Source organism: Tribolium castaneum, chromosome 8 (assembly GCF_031307605.1).
Source record: "Tribolium castaneum strain GA2 chromosome 8, icTriCast1.1, whole genome shotgun sequence".
NCBI classification, from domain to species: domain Eukaryota; kingdom Metazoa; phylum Arthropoda; class Insecta; order Coleoptera; family Tenebrionidae; genus Tribolium; species Tribolium castaneum.
Genome location: NC_087401.1, coordinates 1355858 through 1376239, shown reverse-complemented (window position 1 = coordinate 1376239; position 20382 = coordinate 1355858). Strand labels below are relative to the sequence as shown.

At 43.6% G+C, this 20382-nt stretch overlaps 1 protein-coding gene across 1 annotated transcript; it reads left to right on the top strand.

The window, feature by feature from the left end:
* Nucleotides 1-3721: 3721 nt before the first annotated feature.
* Nucleotides 3722-4291, top strand: LOC135266904 (histone H4). The gene has a single exon (XM_064358351.1). The coding sequence runs from the start codon at nt 3801-3803 to the stop codon at nt 4110-4112; it is 312 nt and encodes a 103-aa protein (XP_064214421.1). The 5' UTR covers nt 3722-3800; the 3' UTR covers nt 4113-4291.
* Nucleotides 4292-20382: the final 16091 nt, after the last annotated feature.

Genomic DNA, 20382 nt, shown 5'->3' with positions numbered 1-20382 from the left:
CAGTGCGAAAACTATAATAACAATCTTCGACAAGGAAGTTTTTGCCCGGTTTGGCTACCCCAAGAACATCATCACGGACAACGGCCCCCAGTTCACAAGCAGCAGATGGACAAAAGCATGCCAACGTTGGGGATGCCAACCATGGACTACCGCCACCTACACGCCCCGGCAAAACCCTACGGAAAGGCGTAATCAGGAGCTCAAAAAGCTTCTTAAAATCCACCTACATCAGAAATCCCAACTCGATTGGGATATCCAACTTCCGGGTATCTTGTTTACCCTACGAAAACGAAGAAACGCAGCCACGGGGCAACCACCGAGCCAGCTGCTCTACGGGGTGGAACTCCAATTCCCAGGCGAATGGGATGGCCCAAAAGCGAGAGAAGCGCGGCCCGAACCTGAAGCTCTTCGCCAACAAGCGCGAAGGCACCAAGAACACTACGTGGCGCGAAAACTCGATGTGGAACCCCCACATCATCCACCACCCACCTACGAACCTGGCGATCAGGTTCTTATTCAGTTCTTACCGCTGGGAAGCCAGCCGTTCGCGTCCAAATGGAGAGGTCCATTTCCAGTCATCCAAGCGCTCGGAGATGGCGGCATGTACCTAGTGGACTCCGACCCTAAACCAACCAAGGTCCATGTAGACCGGATGCGACCCGCGCCCTTGGCTCGATAAAGACAATATTTCATTTTCTTTCCTTTGTATATAAACCCGCGAGTGAGTGTAGGATAATTACGTAATTAGTCTAAGTTAATTATAAAGTTTGCGGTAACTATTTCTGTAAATACTCGTTAAGGTTAGCTATCTGGCAACGGGCTACGCTAGAAGCTAAGCGGTACGCCTGCGGCTACCATTTTTCATTTTTCACCATGTCTTTTACATTTATTTCGTGCAATTATTGTTGTGATTTTATTTTAACATTTATGTACATTGTTCTTATAAAATAAACACGAGACATCCCTCTCCGCCTCTCCGCCAATAACCCAGAATGCTCCGAGCCCGTCTCGCGTCTCAAACCGGGGGCGACTTGTTACCAGCCCCAACCAATCCGCGAGTCGCTCTCAAGAGTCTTCTGGGTTTTCCCCGCAATTCTGCGAAAAACCCCTCAATACGAATTACCGCTCCACCCACACTCACCCCTTGTGAGCCCATTGGATGTCGGCTAAGGGTTGTTTAACATAAAACGAGCCACCCTTAGCCACACCAAGTCAGTAATCAATCAGTCATGAAGTGAGTCTAAGTCAGTGAGTGTTCAACCTGTACTCATTCCCTTCTAAACACCACGCTGGTCTCTGCGATGGGCGCTATCGACCCTCCACCAGCTCTTCCTTCCTTCCCTTGTCTCATTTAATGCTTACTCAGTAGTTTCATTCCGACCAAACCCCGAACTTTTCAGTTCGTGACTTCAAATGAAGTTTCATACAAGTAACGACCATTGTTACCGCTGCTACGTTGAGCTGCGCCACAAGGGCCAAAAAGCTTCGCGGTAACAACTTAGTCGTGGCGCGAAAATATCTTTAGTTTGAGCGCTCGTGTATTCGAATTGTGTTGGTTGGTTCGTTTAGGTTTATATTTACCTACTATATACTACCTATCAAGAATATATCTATTCTGCTGTCATAATAATAATACGAGAATACGAGAAAAAAATGGCAGACGTAGAAAATCAATCCGCATCGGCTAATGCTGCTGCTTCGACGACTTCACCTCAAGTTCATCATCATGCTAAAAAGGAGAAGAAAGCAAAAAATCCTAGAGCCAAACCTTCTCATCCTCCCACTTCCGAGATGGTCAATAACGCTATTAAGGGTTTAAAGGAACGTGGTGGTTCTTCTCTTCAAGCTATAAAAAAATTCGTCGCCGCCAATTACAAGGTAGATGCCGAGAAAGTTGCACCATTTATCAAGAAGTATCTAAAAGGCGCCGTCGCTTCTGGTTCTTTGGTTCAGACGAAAGGTAAGGGAGCTTCTGGATCGTTTAAACTTGCTTCCTCGTCCGCCTCCGGTGGTGGTGCAAAGGCCAGAGCTGCTGCTGCTGCTTCTGCTGCTAGAGCTGCTGCCGCCGCGGCAGCCGCTGCTACTGGCGAAAGAAAGAAAAAATCCTCAGCAGTTTCAAAAGTTAAAAAAAACACTGGAAAACGTTCCGCCGTTTCGGCACCAAAAACCGGTAAGAAACCATCTTCGCCAAAAGCGAAAAAAGTCGCAGCCGAAAAGAAGAGCGTAGCCGTCGCGAAAGCAAAAAAGGCCGCTTCTGTCGGCGCTGAGAAGAAAACAACCGCTGCTTCCTCTACAGGTAGAGCTGTTGCGGCAACAGCTTCATCAAAGCCGAAATCACCTTCGAAAGCAAAGAAATCAAATAAGGCCGGTCCAACGAAGAAACCTAAGGCACCGAAACCAAAAAGCGCCAAGGCTATATCTGCTAAAGCGAAGAAATCTCCTGCTTCTCCTAAAAGAAAGAAGTGAGCTATGGCAATAATCTCATTTGTCGTCGTCTTCGTCGTCGTCGACTACGAACCGATGATGATGATAATGATGATGATGATGATGGTGGTGACGTCCTGGATTATCGACTGTTTAAGGCCGTCGAGGGCATACATAAATGGCCCTTTTCAGGGCCACAAATTAATTTCTATACAAATAAAAAAAAGTTTTCACACCTATCTGCATATACCTAAATCGAAATATAATTATTAATTTATACAAACAAACAAACGATAATGTCTGTAGGGTGTCGGCGCTAAAAACGCATTATCCCTCCTCACCTACCTAACCACTTTTATGACTTTATTCGATATTTAACTTTACTCATTTTTATGGTACCTACTTAAATAAATTAAATTCTTTTGATGCCGCCGCCGTTCTTGAAGTACCGATCAATTAAAACGATTTGTTTACCTACCCTTAACCAGAGCGAACAATCATAAATAAAAGCATCATTGTTTTTATTGTTTGACAGAGTTTAAAATTCATTATGATCCGCGTACTATTACTTTAATTACTGTCAATATTGCGAAACATTTTCATTTGTAAACAATTTTGTGGTTCTGAAAAGAACCGTTTTTTTTTTTGTTTATTTTTTCATTTTAAGCTCGTTCTCCTCGAATACGTCTTGCCAGTTGGATGTCTTTAGGCATGATGGTGACGCGTTTTGCATGGATGGCACATAAATTTGTATCTTCAAAAAGTCCGACAAGATACGCTTCACTCGCTTCTTGGAGTGCCATAACGGCAGAACTTTGGAAACGAAGATCGGTCTTGAAATCCTGGGCTATTTCCCTGACCAAGCGTTGGAAGGGCAATTTACGAATCAACAGTTCGGTGCTTTTCTGATAACGACGAATTTCACGCAGTGCCACTGTACCGGGCCTGTAGCGATGAGGTTTTTTCACTCCTCCAGTGGCGGGTGCGCTTTTTCTTGCTGCCTTAGTGGCAAGCTGTTTTCGTGGAGCTTTTCCACCGGTCGATTTACGAGCAGTTTGTTTGGTACGGGCCATTTTTTTGACTACTTCTTTATCCCTCAACTACACATACACACACATAAACACCTACGTACGTCACTAACAACGGCGACGGTTCATATGACCCTGCAACAAAATTTTTCGCCGTATTTTATTAACTAGGGTGACACTATGCGTTATCTGATTGGTCAAAAAAGTAACTTAAGAGGCGGAGCGAAACTAAACTATAAAATGAGTTGACTAATCTGGCGAGCAGGTAGTTGTTTTCGACGAAGCAGTCAAATCTGTGTCGTTTTCTTTTGTGAAACAAAGCTTAATTTGAATCAATAATCATTCAAAATGACCGGTCGTGGCAAAGGTGGAAAGGGATTGGGAAAAGGTGGAGCAAAACGTCATCGTAAAGTTTTACGTGATAACATCCAGGGCATCACGAAGCCCGCGATCAGAAGATTGGCACGTCGTGGAGGAGTGAAACGTATCTCCGGTCTCATTTACGAAGAAACCAGAGGTGTCCTGAAGGTATTCCTCGAAAACGTCATTCGTGATGCCGTCACCTACACCGAACACGCAAAACGTAAAACCGTCACCGCCATGGATGTCGTTTACGCTTTGAAGCGTCAAGGGCGTACACTTTACGGTTTTGGCGGTTAAGTTTTTTTTATAACCTATGTTTTATCTATGAGACTACGAGGCGACGACAATACCGGTATACCAGCATTGTTTGGTTTTTATGTTTCTTCCTCATCGTTAGTTACATCAATCTACTCTCTACTATTCATCGCATTTTAATTTTCGACGAAAAAAAACGGTTCTTTTCAGAACCACAAAAATATTTCTAAACAAATGAAAAAAGTACGTATCACAAGGCTCTCAGTTAAACCACCAGTATAATAAATGTTTGATTTCCAAACTGTTTTTATATTTCTAGGAAATGTAACAAATAAAGTTGTGTGGTTTTTATGACTTTGTTGTTTAATCAATCGTATGCTTTTCCTTAAAGGGATGAATTTTGACTTTTCAGAGATAAATAATAATTACCACTAAAGAAAGAAAACATCAAAGCCTAACCGATATACATGGATTAGCTAGCCCCCCACCGGCGCGGCGTGTAGCTCGCCGTCTAGGAGAGGCAATAAAAATTTACCTGCTTTTAAACTATTAAGAAAATAAAACATCTTGAGTGCTCTTTTTTTTTTAAATCGTGCAATAAATTTTTGCCAAGTTTTATGTAACTTTAAGTAGGTATGTTTATTTACTCTTTAAAAAAAGTTTGTGATTCTTTTTTTTATTTGTTAAAAAAATGATGGCCCTGAGAAGGGCCGATATTATTATTTTTTTGTAGCTTGCTGCTTCTCACAGCAACTAGAGAGACAACAGTTAGCTGTTTATGGTTTCTTTTCGGTTTTTTTCGGCAAAAGGACCGCCTGGATGTTGGGTAAAACACCACCTTGAGCGATTGTCACACCGGAAAGGAGCTTGTTTAATTCTTCGTCATTTCTGATGGCCAATTGAAGATGACGTGGAATAATACGAGTTTTTTTGTTGTCACGAGCAGCATTTCCAGCCAATTCAAGAACTTCAGCGGCAAGATATTCCATCACAGCCGCCAAATAAACTGGAGCACCGGCACCGACTCGTTCGGCGTAATTACCTTTACGAAGTAAACGATGTATTCTTCCAACAGGAAACTGAAGACCGGCCCTGCTCGAACGAGACTTGGCTTTTCCTTTTACCTTTCCTCCTTTTCCACGTCCAGACATGTTGATATGATGGTGGTTTTCGTAGTTTATGGAAAAGTCAAAATAAACTATAAGAATATGCTGCGCGTATAACTTGTATGCTACAACTGCGACTGCGAATGACTAAAGTTGCGTTTCTGGCTTCGTATTTATACGGTTACTTATAGAGAAGTCGTATTTCTGACTGGATGATTATACTAAAAGGTGGGGTCTTGATTCGGAGTAAATTCGTATATAAAACATTTTTAACAAGTAGTGCACCATGATTTTAGCTTGAACTTTCAAGTTGACAGGTATATTTTGTGTTCGTTGTGCGTATTACAGTTCGTTTGTGTCGTGTTTTTTTTTTCTTTATTAAGATTAGAAATATTAAAAAATATGCCACCAAAGACAAGCGGTAAAGCAGCGAAAAAGGCTGGAAAAGCTCAAAAGAATATTTCGAAGAGCGACAAGAAAAAGAAGCGCAGGAGGAAGGAAAGCTATGCAATCTATATTTATAAGGTATTGAAGCAAGTACACCCCGATACCGGTATTTCGAGCAAGGCGATGAGCATCATGAACAGTTTCGTTAATGATATCTTTGAACGGATCGCCGCTGAAGCTTCTCGTCTTGCGCATTACAACAAGCGTTCGACGATTACGAGCCGGGAAATTCAAACAGCGGTTCGTCTCTTGTTGCCTGGTGAATTGGCAAAGCACGCAGTCTCTGAAGGTACCAAAGCCGTCACCAAATACACAAGTTCAAAATAGAGAAGTTTTTTCTTTCATCGTTTAAAAAGAAGAAAAAAATGAAATCGGTTCTTTTCAGAACCACAATTAACATTTAAAAGTAAATAAAATTTGTTTCATTAAGTAAAAAATAAATCTAATGACCGACCACTCAAATCTAGATTTTTTTTTATCAATCGAAGCTCTTTTTAAATTAAATTTAAAATGAAACAGCAAAAACAAATTACATCGGTAAAAGTGCGACGCAAAAGAAATCAAGAAATAGCAGGAAAGTAACATCTCGGATTAATCAAATTCTTAACTCTCTTTAGTGTTTCTTCTATATGTCTTAATTTCATTTTTTTTAGTTATTACATTACAAACAATACTACATATTCTGATACGAATTCAATTTCACCTGAGGAATCGGAACCATTGGTTCTTCATTCCTGAACGCACCCTGGGCAGCCATGCCATGCCGTGTTGCCTTAGAAAAAAAAGAAGACGGCGCTCCGGGTTTTCCCCCGAAGTTATCCATTTGATGGAATCTGAAAGGAGCAGCGACGAACTCTTAAATTAGAAATTTAAAAAATATTTATAACATTCTCTCGTTTGTACATCCTTTTTAGTTTAATATTTAGTATTATATTTGGGTGCATAATTAAGACGCGGATTTCTTAAAATAAGTATAAGTTGTTGTGCTGTCATTTATAATTATTACATATTATAATGTCTATATTAGCAACGTAAGGTTGACGTTTCTCCAAAACTGTCACTTTGTCGCTTTAAAGCGACATAACTGAAAAAAACGCTTGTTCTCCCATTTTGTTTATTTTTTATTATTAATATTATTTTTTTTTTTTTGAAATCAAATGTCCAGTGATTTTTGTAACTAGCTATAGTTACTAGTAACAACGAGTAAACAGAAAATAAATAATTGCCAATTTTAATAAATTGTTACATGGTTTTGTTCTGAATATTATGGTATATTGTTAATACTTGGAGATTCAGAAAAAGTTTTGTGTATGTGTGTTGCGAGCGCAAATTTATATTGTCGATTTTGAGAAAATGCTTCAATCGACAAAGGTACAACTTTGCGCTATTAATAGGTACACTAATAGTTATTATTAATAATTATAAAAAATAAATAGATCAATAGTACTTTCCTCAAAGAAATTAACTAACAATTTATTATAATAAACAAATCTTTTATAGTAGATATCTACCCTAAATGTTTGTTATAAATTCGATTTATAAAACTATATACAAGAGTGGAATGATTAATTTATGGCCTCACATAGAAAACAATAATTTAGCAAAACAATTTTTTGATTACTTTTTACTATAACTACCTTTTTATTACATACACTTGGTTAATCGGGGTTTGGAATCCCATCCATGTGGGTCAATTCTGGTAACTTTTTAAACCAAGTTTTTTAGAGCTGTGATATCTTGAAAATTTTCGTTATATTTTTTCCAGTGTATTTTTTTCTTAAATTGGAAAATAGACTAAAATTTACTTTTTTTAAATTGTCGTATAAAATCTAAAGAATTGCGCTAAAACAGCTCCTTACATTGTTCAGTTTTCGTTTTTCCGGCGAGCTTCTGTGCTCAGAAAATGTGTTTTTGTCAATTTTTTCCCATACCCAAAACTTGATCAAAGATATAATGTGTTTGCTATTTTAAAATTATTAATGCTTGAACTATCTCAGACAACTATTATTTCTAATCTTCCAATATCTTTTTATGACATTTCTACAGGAGAAGCATTCTTAGATTTTCTTGAACTTGATGCATTCTTAAGATTTGTATGGTTTTTTTAAATGTCCAAAATACACTTTCAACCATACTAGGCAATGAAAAAGGTATATCTAATGTATAGAATCTAAGCCACCCATCTCAGCCACTTGACCTGACCTGACCTGACCATACCGTCAGGAGTGAAAGCTTATTCTTTTTCTCCAGGAATTAGCGCCTCCGTTCTTAGATCGTGCACGCTGGTTCCCAAGACATCTTCTGGCCGCCTCCTACGGCAGATGATCTAGGTCCCTCAGCGGGCATTTTTCTACGTCTTTTCGTTTACGAAGAATCAGAGCTTTTCGAACATTGATTTCTTCCTTCTTCCCCCATTTTCTTAGTTTTATAAATCTCCTCTGTAAATTTCTGTACTGTTCTCCAATGCTCATTGTTCTCGAGCATTTTTTCAACTAGATTATCATGTATAAGTTTATTACTTATTTGTAATTCCCACTTCTATCGAATGGCATCGCGTTGATAAAACACATGTTTTCGAAAAACACATGTTCGGCTGTATCTTCCTCGTTGCAGTATACACAGCGGTCATCATCTGCTCGATGCATACGGTGTAGATATGACAGAAAAGCCTTATGTCCTATTAAAAACTGTATTAGGTAGTAATTTACCTGTCTCACAGGTTTTCTCCTTTCCATCTACCGACTTATGTTCGAGATAAGACGATGCGATGCGTCCATTTTCTTTTGGAACTGTTGTCCCATCTGGCTTGCCATGCCGTGATAGATTGCTCTATCACTTTATGCTTGTTGCCTGTTCTATCAAGTACCTTCCTACTGTCTTTAATTTGAAAGGCGATAGAAGCCAGAAGCGACCTCTGCTATTATCTGAGGGGAAATGCTTTTACGCATACCAGACTAGGTCTGGTTATGTGGGACTCGGTCGGTAAATGTGCAAGCCGACAATACCCACTAAAACCCCTCGCGTCACCTTAGGGATCGGAACCATTGGTCCTTCATACCTGAACGCACGCTGGGTAGCCATGCCGGTTTGCATGGCGCCAGAAGAAAAGAAGAGGGCGCTCCGGGGATTCCCCCGAAGTGATCCATTTGATGGAATCTGAAAAGAGCTGCGACAGATAAATGTGGCAATGACATTTGATGCTTACCAGATTCGGAAGATCTGAGTGAGAAGGCATTTTTCGATCACAAGAGAGCCATCCTTGGCCTCTTGCATCTGGACGGACCGTTTTCGTCGTAGTCAACGGCCTCTCGCACCAGGGGGTTCGGGTGGGCTTCCGCCTTCGAAAAGGCTCGCTCGGCGGTCTCACGGAAGAATTCCTCCATCGTCGGCATCTTCGCCTCTCGGTGCAATTGGTTGTTGCGAACAAACCACGGGGCGTTGAATGCTTGACGGAGAAATTTGTTTTGGAAAGTTTGTAACTTATGCATCCGAGTCTTACAGGGCGCGAACGCCCAAGCCACAGAAGCATAAGTCATGGTAGGTCGGATCACTGATTTGTACAACAAGAGCTTGTTGTCAATTGACAACGCGCTCCGCCGACATACGAGAGATCTCAGCATTCCCGTGGCTATCTTACCCTTCGCGAGTGCGTAGTCAAGATGTGGGCCGAAGGAGTTTCCTCTGCACACTTATAAGTTTTTGCTTATATTTCTTCATTTTCAATACCCCTCTCTAATACCCGACCCGACCCGACTCGACTCGACTCGACTCGACCCGACCCGACCCGACCCGACCCGACCCGACCCGACCCGACCCGACCCGACCCGACCCGACCCGACTTGACCCGACCCGACCCGACCTGATCTGACCTGACCTAACCTGACTTTATCTTCTTAACTCTATACTTGTACTTGTACAATTATACTCAAACCTTAAACAGATAAATAAAATAATATCTTACTATGATAATTACGTTTAGTCATAGGTATACAGATAGGGAATCAAAAGCTTTGTTCACGATAGCGATCGATGAGCTTGTTCTGGCATTAATTGCATGCACAGTACATATGAGAAAAAAACCTGAACTTTTAGTTACAGGCCGTCGTTCACGGTCGAGAATATAACCTAGATACCGGATCAGTTCAGAACCAGTCCAAACGATCTTCATGTTCATTCGATCAAAGATTTTTAGTTCTAGACTTGCGCAGTTGACGAAAGCGGTTTTGTCTTTGTTACTCTCGTGTTTTGGTGCTTTACTGTCTATTTTATTATTGAGATTTATTTAATATATTACTAAATCGAAATTATTTGTAAAATAACTTTTGTGAATGTGAAAATGAGTAGTTTTTTACATTTTACACTTTTTTGTACCAATGTTTCTCTTTTATAAATGTGTGATAATTTTTTGCGGTTTTCCGATTTTTAAACATTTACTGCATACTTGACAACGGTATATTATTGTTTGTGGTAAACGATAATCCATAGCTGGTTCAGAACCGCACATGCGCTTTAAATGAGTCTTGGACTAATTTAGGATTAGTCCTAAATATCCTACGCAAACAAAGCTAATATTATTAGTACAGAAGCTTTAATATTGGAAAGTAAAAACAAAACAAAAAAATAAATGTAATAGAATTAATAATAACTGATTAAAACAAAAAAAAAGTATTTATATTAAATACTTAATATACTTCCAAATGAAAAATAGTCAAAAAATGACAATTTTATGACAATGCTTAAAATGTTAGTTGCCTGATCTAGAAAATTTACGCATCTTTATTAGCTATAATATCTACAGATAAAGAAAACCATGTTTACTAATTTTTAAAACAATAATGAATTTGTATAAATCTATCTTATTCAAACAAATATTTCTCGATTTTTTAATAAACTTATTTATTAATTATCCTCTTCAATTTTAAAGTAACTCGGTGGCGTTCTGTAATGACTATTTCAATTTTTGTTAATAAAATAAAAATTTGTAACAAATATTATTTTTTTAAATATCTTCAAATTAACACTATAAATATTTTTTATAAAAAACATATTTGTTTCATCAAAAGTTGTAAATTTTTTATTGATTCAATAAAGTCTACAATACTTACTCGGTTTATGAATTAAGTAGATCAGCAGACAAATGATCTAATATTTATAAACATTTGGCAACATTTTAATTAACTTCTTTGACGTTGTGTGCTTAAGAATTAAAAAAAACCAGATTAAACTTAAACTATCTATATCTAGTAAACTTAAACTACTTAATCTATCAATCTGTCTTTCTATCATATTTAAAATTTTCATTTTGTATATGACTTTTTTTACTTCAAATCACAAAAAAAAAACAGTTAGAAACACGTTTGTGCTTAACCAAAACATTACATACTTTTTTTTAATCTAAATGCAAAATAGATTATGATACGCCACGTAAAACGTTTCGAGAATTTAATCTTAGTTATTGTTGAAACATGCAATCAAATATTCGGTTCATATATCAAAAATCATCCAAATTAGTAAAAATAGATTTCTACCAAATTTCTATCTAATTGCGTAGGCAAATAAATAAAAATATTTTAGTGATAATTTTTAAATTATCTTCCAAGTTATAATTATTTTTATTTTATACGCGCGCGCCATTGTCGACATCGAAGGAAAGAGTTTCCTATTATCTAGGTATTATTAATTTATTAAAAAGTACCAATTTATTACTGAGTGCAAGAGAGAGAGAGAAAGAGACAAACAGACATTAGGTATATCTGTTTTAGTAGAATTTACAATTTGTGAAGTGTCACTTGAAAAAAAGCATCTCATATAAACGAAAGAAGTAAACTACATTGTCATCTGTTGTTGTTGTTGTTGTTGTTGTTGTTGTTGTTCTTTTCTATAATAATTTTGGTTCCAAGTTGAATTTTGGTTTTTACTTTAGGTAAAGAAAAACAAAACAGTAAGATGCAAACAAATAAAACCAAAGTATATTTTAACGTGTATAGGTTGGTAACTAACTACCTACATATTCTTCACTATAACACATTTTTGTGTTTGTGTAAAGTGACAGAATTTGTATTACGTAGGTGGATAGAACTAACTATTGAAATTGAAATTGAAATACAAAATTGATAAGTTTAAAAATAGTTTTCAGTGAATGTTGCTAATAGTTAGAACGTATAGATGACAACGCATTGCAACGAAACGAATCAAATTTGTTTCTATTTAGAAATGCATTTTATTTATAAAATAGAGTATTGTACAATAATGAAACATCGGTAAAGTTATAAGTATACTAAAACAACAAATATTAATAAAATAAACGTTTTTATTGTGACATTTTCTATCATACAACAGTTTACATCAAACGTTTGCATCTTCGAATGTTTTTTGAGATTTCGTTGTTTTTATCAAGACCAAAGTATAGAAAAAACTTTTAGAAAACATAAACAACTATTTTTTTTTTAATGTTTGCATTCAATGTACCCTAATGACTCCTGGGGCCCGTCATCTTCCAAAAAGTTCCGGTTTCGTAGTTGGTTTCGTTTCGTGCATCGACTGTTTTGAAAGAATTTTTCCGCACAAAAACAAAAGTATTTAAAAAAATTCTTATTGGCATTCGGTAGAGGATAGATTAGACTTTCGACAGACCAAAGACCAACTGTTCACGTTTACCCAGTAAGTATCTGTCGACGACGTCGCAGTTTGATGTTCTCTTTAACCGCGAATAAGTCGTCGGTACGGCGAGCGTCTGTAAGGACGTCACTAGGTCCTGAGAATAGTCGTTTCGTTGATATAAATTTCAGAATATATAGGAAAAATCTTTTTTTCAAAATTGGTTTTGTCGTCGGCTCGAAAACATTGACGATCGTCAAAAAGGAACGATGTCATCACGCCAAAGTCTAGTGTGAGGCCCCGATAATTTTAATGTTGGCGAGCGTGGTGTTTGTTTAGTCCGCGGTCGGGTTTATTTTCTAGGCAATAAAAACTTTGTTACCAGCCCCAACCAATCCGCGCGTCGCTCTCGAGAGCCTTCTGGGTTTTCCCCGCAATTCTGCGAAAAACCCCTCAATACGAATTACCGCTCCACCCACACTCACCCCTTGTGAGCCCATTGGATGTCGGCTAAGGGTTGTTTAACATAAAACGAGCCACCCTTAGCCACACCAAGTCAGTAATCAATCAGTCATGAAGTGAGTCTAAGTCAGTGAGTGTTCAACCTGTACTCATTCCCTTCTAAACACCACGCTGGTCTCTGCGATGGGCGCTATCGACCCTCCACCAGCTCTTCCTTCCTTCCCTTGTCTCATTTAATGCTTACTCAGTAGTTTCATTCCGACCAAACCCCGAACTTTTCAGTTCGTGACTTCAAATGAAGTTTCATACAAGTAACGACCATTGTTACCGCTGCTACGCTGAGCTGCGCCACAAGGGCCGAAAAGCTTCGCGGTAACAATTTGGCGCCCGACACGTGGGGCTGTTTCGACGTCGGAGACGCCGACTTATCCACTACCCTTACCCTCATGCTCTCCAAGTGATGCCCAGTACTCGTGCTAGTGCAACATTAAACCAAATCAACGCCATGGACGCCCTGACCGAAGCCATTCGCGAGCTTATTCAAGCTCAAATCGACGCTGCAAGAGCCCAAACTCAGTTCCATGAGTCGCTCCGGACCAACAACGAAACTCCAGCACCGCAAGAACCCTTGCCACTACCAGAGTTTTTCGGCGAAAATCACGAGGACCCACAACGATTCCTGGACACATGCCTCCTTCGAATCAACAACGACAACCAGGAGATTCGCCTTCAGAGAATCGTTTCACAACTCCGGGGGCCCGCCAAAGAGTGGTGGAGACTCAACGGATCGCTCATTCCCACATACGAGGATTTCACCGCCGCTTTCCTGAACCGATACAACGGGGTGAGTCATTTGTTTAAACTCAAAGCGTCACTCTACGGCGACGGTCAACGAAACGAAAACGTGGAGCATTTTCTTCGACGAAAATGGCTCCTAGCAAAGCGAGTAGCACCCGAACTGCCGGAGTCGCAACTGGTGCGACTCACAGCCGGGTTGCTGACACCGGAACTCGCTGCGGCTAGCGGAACTGTATTTCCGCAATCGATGAACGATTTTATCGAAGCCATGATCCAAGTAGAGGAAAACAGAAAGCGTTTACCCTCGAACCACACTCGGCAGCCCCCTTCGCTACCAAAGTGCCGTTTTTGTCCCGGCTTTCACTTTCATCGGGACTGCTCTGCGAAACCACGAACATTTTCGTCGGGAAACGAAAATGGGGCCGTCGCCAAGGCTCAGCCCAAAGCCATGTCGTCCGGTCCCCAGCAGTAAACTTCGCCGAGGCCAAACCTCAACCCCTACTGGAAGAGGGGCCCCAAAATCTGCTTCCAGTGGCGCCCAACTTTTCAAAACAAAAATCCGCGACAGTAAACAGTGCGCCCCCTGAACCGAAATTCGAAACGCAGCCCCATCCACGTCATTCTCCACGTGCCGCCGGCTCTACCGCAGCCCCCACGTCGAGAGCACCCGTTTTCACGCGCACCGTTGGCTCTGACGCAGCCCCCATGCCGAAAACAACCGTTTCCTTGGACAAGGAAACAACTGCTGCGATTTTCAAATCTATCATCGAGGCCGTAACTGTCCCAGTCGCTAAACTAACTCCACGCAATAGCAGCCCCCTTGCTGCTACAACCACTACGAATCAAGGCTCAACCGCAGCCCCAAAAATCCGCGAAACCGAAGGTTCAACCGTAACCTCAACACCAGCAACCGAATGTCGACCTGCCTCGGAGGTACAGCCCCCTATGAACACGACCGTTTCGGTCCAAACCGCTGTCGCCGGCGCCGTTGGCTCGCACGTAGCCTCCACGCCGAGGACAACCGCTTCCTTGGACAAGGAGGTACTGGCTGTCACTTCCGAAACCACGACTAAAGCTCGTCAGGTACCGAACAACCAGGTGTTCTACCACAGCAAAGCCCTCGAAAAAGGGACCCCAAAACGCCATGACAGCCCCCTTGCTGCAAAAAGCGAAGACACTGCGACATCAACACCGCTCCAAGCAAGTGCGTGCCCCGCCAGTGTTTCAATAGACATGCCAAGACACGATAAAGAGATTGCCGAAGACGAAGCCCCCATCGAAGAGCCTCCACCTGAACCACCACCTGAGGTCGACAAACAAGATGGAATTTCCCAGGAGAAAATCCTAACCATAGCAGAAGAGGTCCGACAGGCTCAGATTAGCGATGCCTTAACCCGACGGTTGATTAACCAGCGCCGAGACATGGAGGAAAACCCCCCCGAAGGCAACGGTTGGCAAAGTGGATTCTACAAAAACTATTGCATCGACAATGGCTACCTGTGCCGTCGCCCTAAGAACACGCTCTACGTACCAGCTGGCATTAAGGAGCGCGTGCTCTTCGAACATCACGACGCAACATTAGCTGGACACCCTGGGGCTGACGAAAGTGAGCGCCTAATTCGGAATAATTTTCACTGGCCCTCCTTGAGACAAGACGTGCGAGACTACGTGAGTACATGTTTACTATGCGCGCGGTTCAAAAAACGCCCCAATCAAACCCTTGCACCGTTACGACCGCGTCGCCCCCAAAGGCCCTTCGAAACCATCGCCTGCGATGTCATGGGGCCTTATCCCATCACGCCCAGGGGCAATAGGTTCATTGTCACAATCACGGATCTATTTACTCGATGGGTCGAAGCGTACCCAGTACAAGAAGCCAGTGCGAAAACTATAATAACAATCTTCGACAAGGAAGTTTTTGCCCGGTTTGGCTACCCCAAGAACATCATCACGGACAACGGCCCCCAGTTCACAAGCAGCAGATGGACAAAAGCATGCCAACGTTGGGGATGCCAACCATGGACTACCGCCACCTACACGCCCCGGCAAAACCCTACGGAAAGGCGTAATCAGGAGCTCAAAAAGCTTCTTAAAATCCACCTACATCAGAAATCCCAACTCGATTGGGATATCCAACTTCCGGGTATCTTGTTTACCCTACGAAAACGAAGAAACGCAGCCACGGGGCAACCACCGAGCCAGCTGCTCTACGGGGTGGAACTCCAATTCCCAGGCGAATGGGATGGCCCAAAAGCGAGAGAAGCGCGGCCCGAACCTGAAGCTCTTCGCCAACAAGCGCGAAGGCACCAAGAACACTACGTGGCGCGAAAACTCGATGTGGAACCCCCACATCATCCACCACCCACCTACGAACCTGGCGATCAGGTTCTTATTCAGTTCTTACCGCTGGGAAGCCAGCCGTTCGCGTCCAAATGGAGAGGTCCATTTCCAGTCATCCAAGCGCTCGGAGATGGCGGCATGTACCTAGTGGACTCCGACCCTAAACCAACCAAGGTCCATGTAGACCGGATGCGACCCGCGCCCTTGGCTCGATAAAGACAATATTTCATTTTCTTTCCTGTGTATATAAACCCGCGAGTGAGTGTAGGATAATTACGTAATTAGTCTAAGTTAATTATAAAGTTGCGGTAACTATTTCTGTAAATACTGGACGACATCGTTGTGTTCTCGAATGATTACCAGTCGCATCTACAACACCTGCGACTCATACTGGAACGTCTCACAATTCACGGCCTTAGATGCAACCCCGGGAAATGCCATTTCGGCCTACAGGAACTCGATTACCTGGGGCACCATGTCGGACGTGACGGCAATTGTCCTCAACAAAGTCATTTGGAAGAAGTGCAGGCTGCCACGAGGCCCCGAGACCGAAAAACGCTGCGGTCTTTTCTGGGCACGTGCAACTGGCTCCGAGACTACGTGCCTAGATTTGCCGAAATCGCCCATCCACTTACGGACCTGTTGTCCAACAAAGGGAAGTGGAAGTGGGGCACCAAGGAAGAAGCCGCCTTCGAGGGCCTGAAGAGTGCCCTAGCCAAGCCACGCTTCCTGTACCGACCAAACCCCAACTTGCCCTTCACCCTTCAAACCGACGCCAGTGGCATTGGGATGGCGGCGGTCCTTTACCAGGAGGACGGAACCAACCGGCGGGTAATTGCCTACGCCAGCGCAAAATTCAGCCCAACGGAACAACGCTACCACGTGAACGAACAGGAGTGCCTCGCGTTAATCTGGGCTACCCGAACGTTTCGACCGTACTTAGAAGACCGAAAATTTAAAATACGAACGGACAGCCGCGTTTTAACCTGGCTACAAACCACCCAAAATGAACGAGCCAAGCTGGCCCGCTGGGCCCTCGAGCTCCAGCACTACAATTTTGAGCTCGAACATTGCCCGGGACGTGACAACGAACTTCCGGACTTCCTGTCCCGAAACCCCAGCGGACCCCCCATTTCTATCGACGAGGACATCGAAAGGTTGACGCCGCCAGATCGGATGCGACCCGCGCCCTTGGCTCGATAAAGACAATATTTCATTTTCTTTCCTGTGTATATAAACCCGCGAGTGAGTGTAGGATAATTACGTAATTAGTCTAAGTTAATTATAAAGTTTGCGGTAACTATTTCTGTAAATACTCGTTAAGGTTAGCTATCTGGCAACGGGCTACGCTAGAAGCTAAGCGGTACGCCTGCGGCTACCATTTTTCATTTGTCACCATGTCTTTTACATTTATTTCGTGCAATTATTGTTGTGATTTTATTTTAACATTTATGTACATTGTTCTTATAAAATAAACACGAGACATCCCTCTCCGCCTCTCCGCCAATAACCCAGAATGCTCCGAGCCCGTCTTGCGTCTCAAACCGGGGGCGACTTGTTACCAGCCCCAACCAATCCGCGCGTCGCTCTCGAGAGCCTTCTGGGTTTTCCCCGCAATTCTGCGAAAAACCCCTCAATACGAATTACCGCTCCACCCACACTCACCCCTTGTGAGCCCATTGGATGTCGGCTAAGGGTTGTTTAACATAAAACGAGCCACCCTTAGCCACACCAAGTCAGTAATCAATCAGTCATGAAGTGAGTCTAAGTCAGTGAGTGTTCAACCTGTACTCATTCCCTTCTAAACACCACGCTGGTCTCTGCGATGGGCGCTATCGACCCTCCACCAGCTCTTCCTTCCTTCCCTTGTCTCATTTAATGCTTACTCAGTAGTTTCATTCCGACCAAACCCCGAACTTTTCAGTTCGTGACTTCAAATGAAGTTTCATACAAGTAACGACCATTGTTACCGCTGCTACGCTGAGCTGCGCCACAAGGGCCAAAAAGCTTCGCGGTAACAATTTGGCGCCCAACGTGGGGCTGTTTCGACGTCGGAGACGCCGACTTATCCACTACCCTTACCCTCATGCTCTCCAAGTGATGCCCAGTACTCGTGCTAGTGCAACATTAAACCAAATCAACGCCATGGACGCCCTGACCGAAGCCATTCGCGAGCTTATTCAAGCTCAAATCGACGCTGCAAGAGCCCAAACTCAGTTCCATGAGTCGCTCCGGACCAACAACGAAACTCCAGCACCGCAAGAACCCTTGCCACTACCAGAGTTTTTCGGCGAAAATCACGAGGACCCACAACGATTCCTGGACACATGCCTCCTTCGAATCAACAACGACAACCAGGAGATTCGCCTTCAGAGAATCGTTTCACAACTCCGGGGGCCCGCCAAAGAGTGGTGGAGACTCAACGGATCGCTCATTCCCACATACGAGGATTTCACCGCCGCTTTCCTGAACCGATACAACGGGGTGAGTCATTTGTTTAAACTCAAAGCGTCACTCTACGGCGACGGTCAACGAAACGAAAACGTGGAGCATTTTCTTCGACGAAAATGGCTCCTAGCAAAGCGAGTAGCACCCGAACTGCCGGAGTCGCAACTGGTGCGACTCACAGCCGGGTTGCTGACACCGGAACTCGCTGCGGCTAGCGGAACTGTATTTCCGCAATCGATGAACGATTTTATCGAAGCCATGATCCAAGTAGAGGAAAACAGAAAGCGTTTACCCTCGAACCACACTCGGCAGCCCCCTTCGCTACCAAAGTGCCGTTTTTGTCCCGGCTTTCACTTTCATCGGGACTGCTCTGCGAAACCACGAACATTTTCGTCGGGAAACGAAAATGGGGCCGTCGCCAAGGCTCAGCCCAAAGCCATGTCGTCCGGTCCCCAGCAGTAAACTTCGCCGAGGCCAAACCTCAACCCCTACTGGAAGAGGGGCCCCAAAATCTGCTTCCAGTGGCGCCCAACTTTTCAAAACAAAAATCCGCGACAGTAAACAGTGCGCCCCCTGAACCGAAATTCGAAACGCAGCCCCATCCACGTCATTCTCCACGTGCCGCCGGCTCTACCGCAGCCCCCACGTCGAGAGCACCCGTTTTCACGCGCACCGTTGGCTCTGACGCAGCCCCCATGCCGAAAACAACCGTTTCCTTGGACAAGGAAACAACTGCTGCGATTTTCAAATCTATCATCGAGGCCGTAACTGTCCCAGTCGCTAAACTAACTCCACGCAATAGCAGCCCCCTTGCTGCTACAACCACTACGAATCAAGGCTCAACCGCAGCCCCAAAAATCCGCGAAACCGAAGGTTCAACCGTAACCTCAACACCAGCAACCGAATGTCGACCTGCCTCGGAGGTACAGCCCCCTATGAACACGACCGTTTCGGTCCAAACCGCTGTCGCCGGCGCCGTTGGCTCGCACGTAGCCTCCACGCCGAGGACAACCGCTTCCTTGGACAAGGAGGTACTGGCTGTCACTTCCGAAACCACGACTAAAGCTCGTCAGGTACCGAACAACCAGGTGTTCTACCACAGCAAAGCCCTCGAAAAAGGGACCCCAAAACGCCATGACAGCCCCCTTGCTGCAAAAAGCGAAGACACTGCGACATCAACACCGCTCCAAGTAAGTGCGTGCCCCGCCAGTGTCTCAATGGACGTGTCAAGACCCGACGAAGATATTTCCGAAGGCTCAGCCGCGGACCCCAGACCGGAGGTCTCCGCACTCAGTGTACAAGGAGAACAGGTACATACTCTACCACACCTCGCCATTAAGACGACAAGCGGAAACCTGCAAGCCTTGCTCGACACAGGGTCATCCCACTCGCTAATTCAACGAGGGGCTCATCGGGGCCCCACTCATAGACTCCCACAGACCCTTCAACTAAAAACCGCCGCCAGACAAGCGCCCGTCACCATTCACCACTCCCAAGTCATTGAGTGCCGAATAGGTGAGTGGAAAGGCCAAGTCGAATTTCTCGTCGTCGACCAGCTGGCCGAGGAAGCCATTCTAGGGTACTCCTTCTTACACCAACAAGAGGCAATTATCGATACGCGACGCCGCTGCCTCTACATCGGCAAAGAACATGCCAGGAAAACAGTGTTTTTCCAACACCAAGCCAAAGAAGCTCCCTCGGGGATCCCCAGACCAATCCTCAAGCTCGAGGAGATTGAACACGGATTTCCCGCTACCCATAAACATGCCTTGGCGAAAGTCCTTCAAGAATTCGCTTCCGTCTTCGATGAGGAGGCTCGACCAACCACGACGCCATCCACCTGCCACCGGATCCGGCTAAAAACCCCACAATCTTTTCGGATACCACCATATCGCTATTCGGACCAAAAAAAAGCCGTTATTTACGACCAACTCGAACTAATGCTACGAGACGGTATCATTGAACCCTCGACATCCGAGTTTTCGTCCCCGATCGTGGTAGTAAAGAAAAAAGATGGACAGCCAAGATTTTGCATCGACTATCGCAAACTCAACACCCAAACGGTCGACGAGGCAAGTGCTCTCCCTCGCATCGATGACACTCTGCGTGACCTG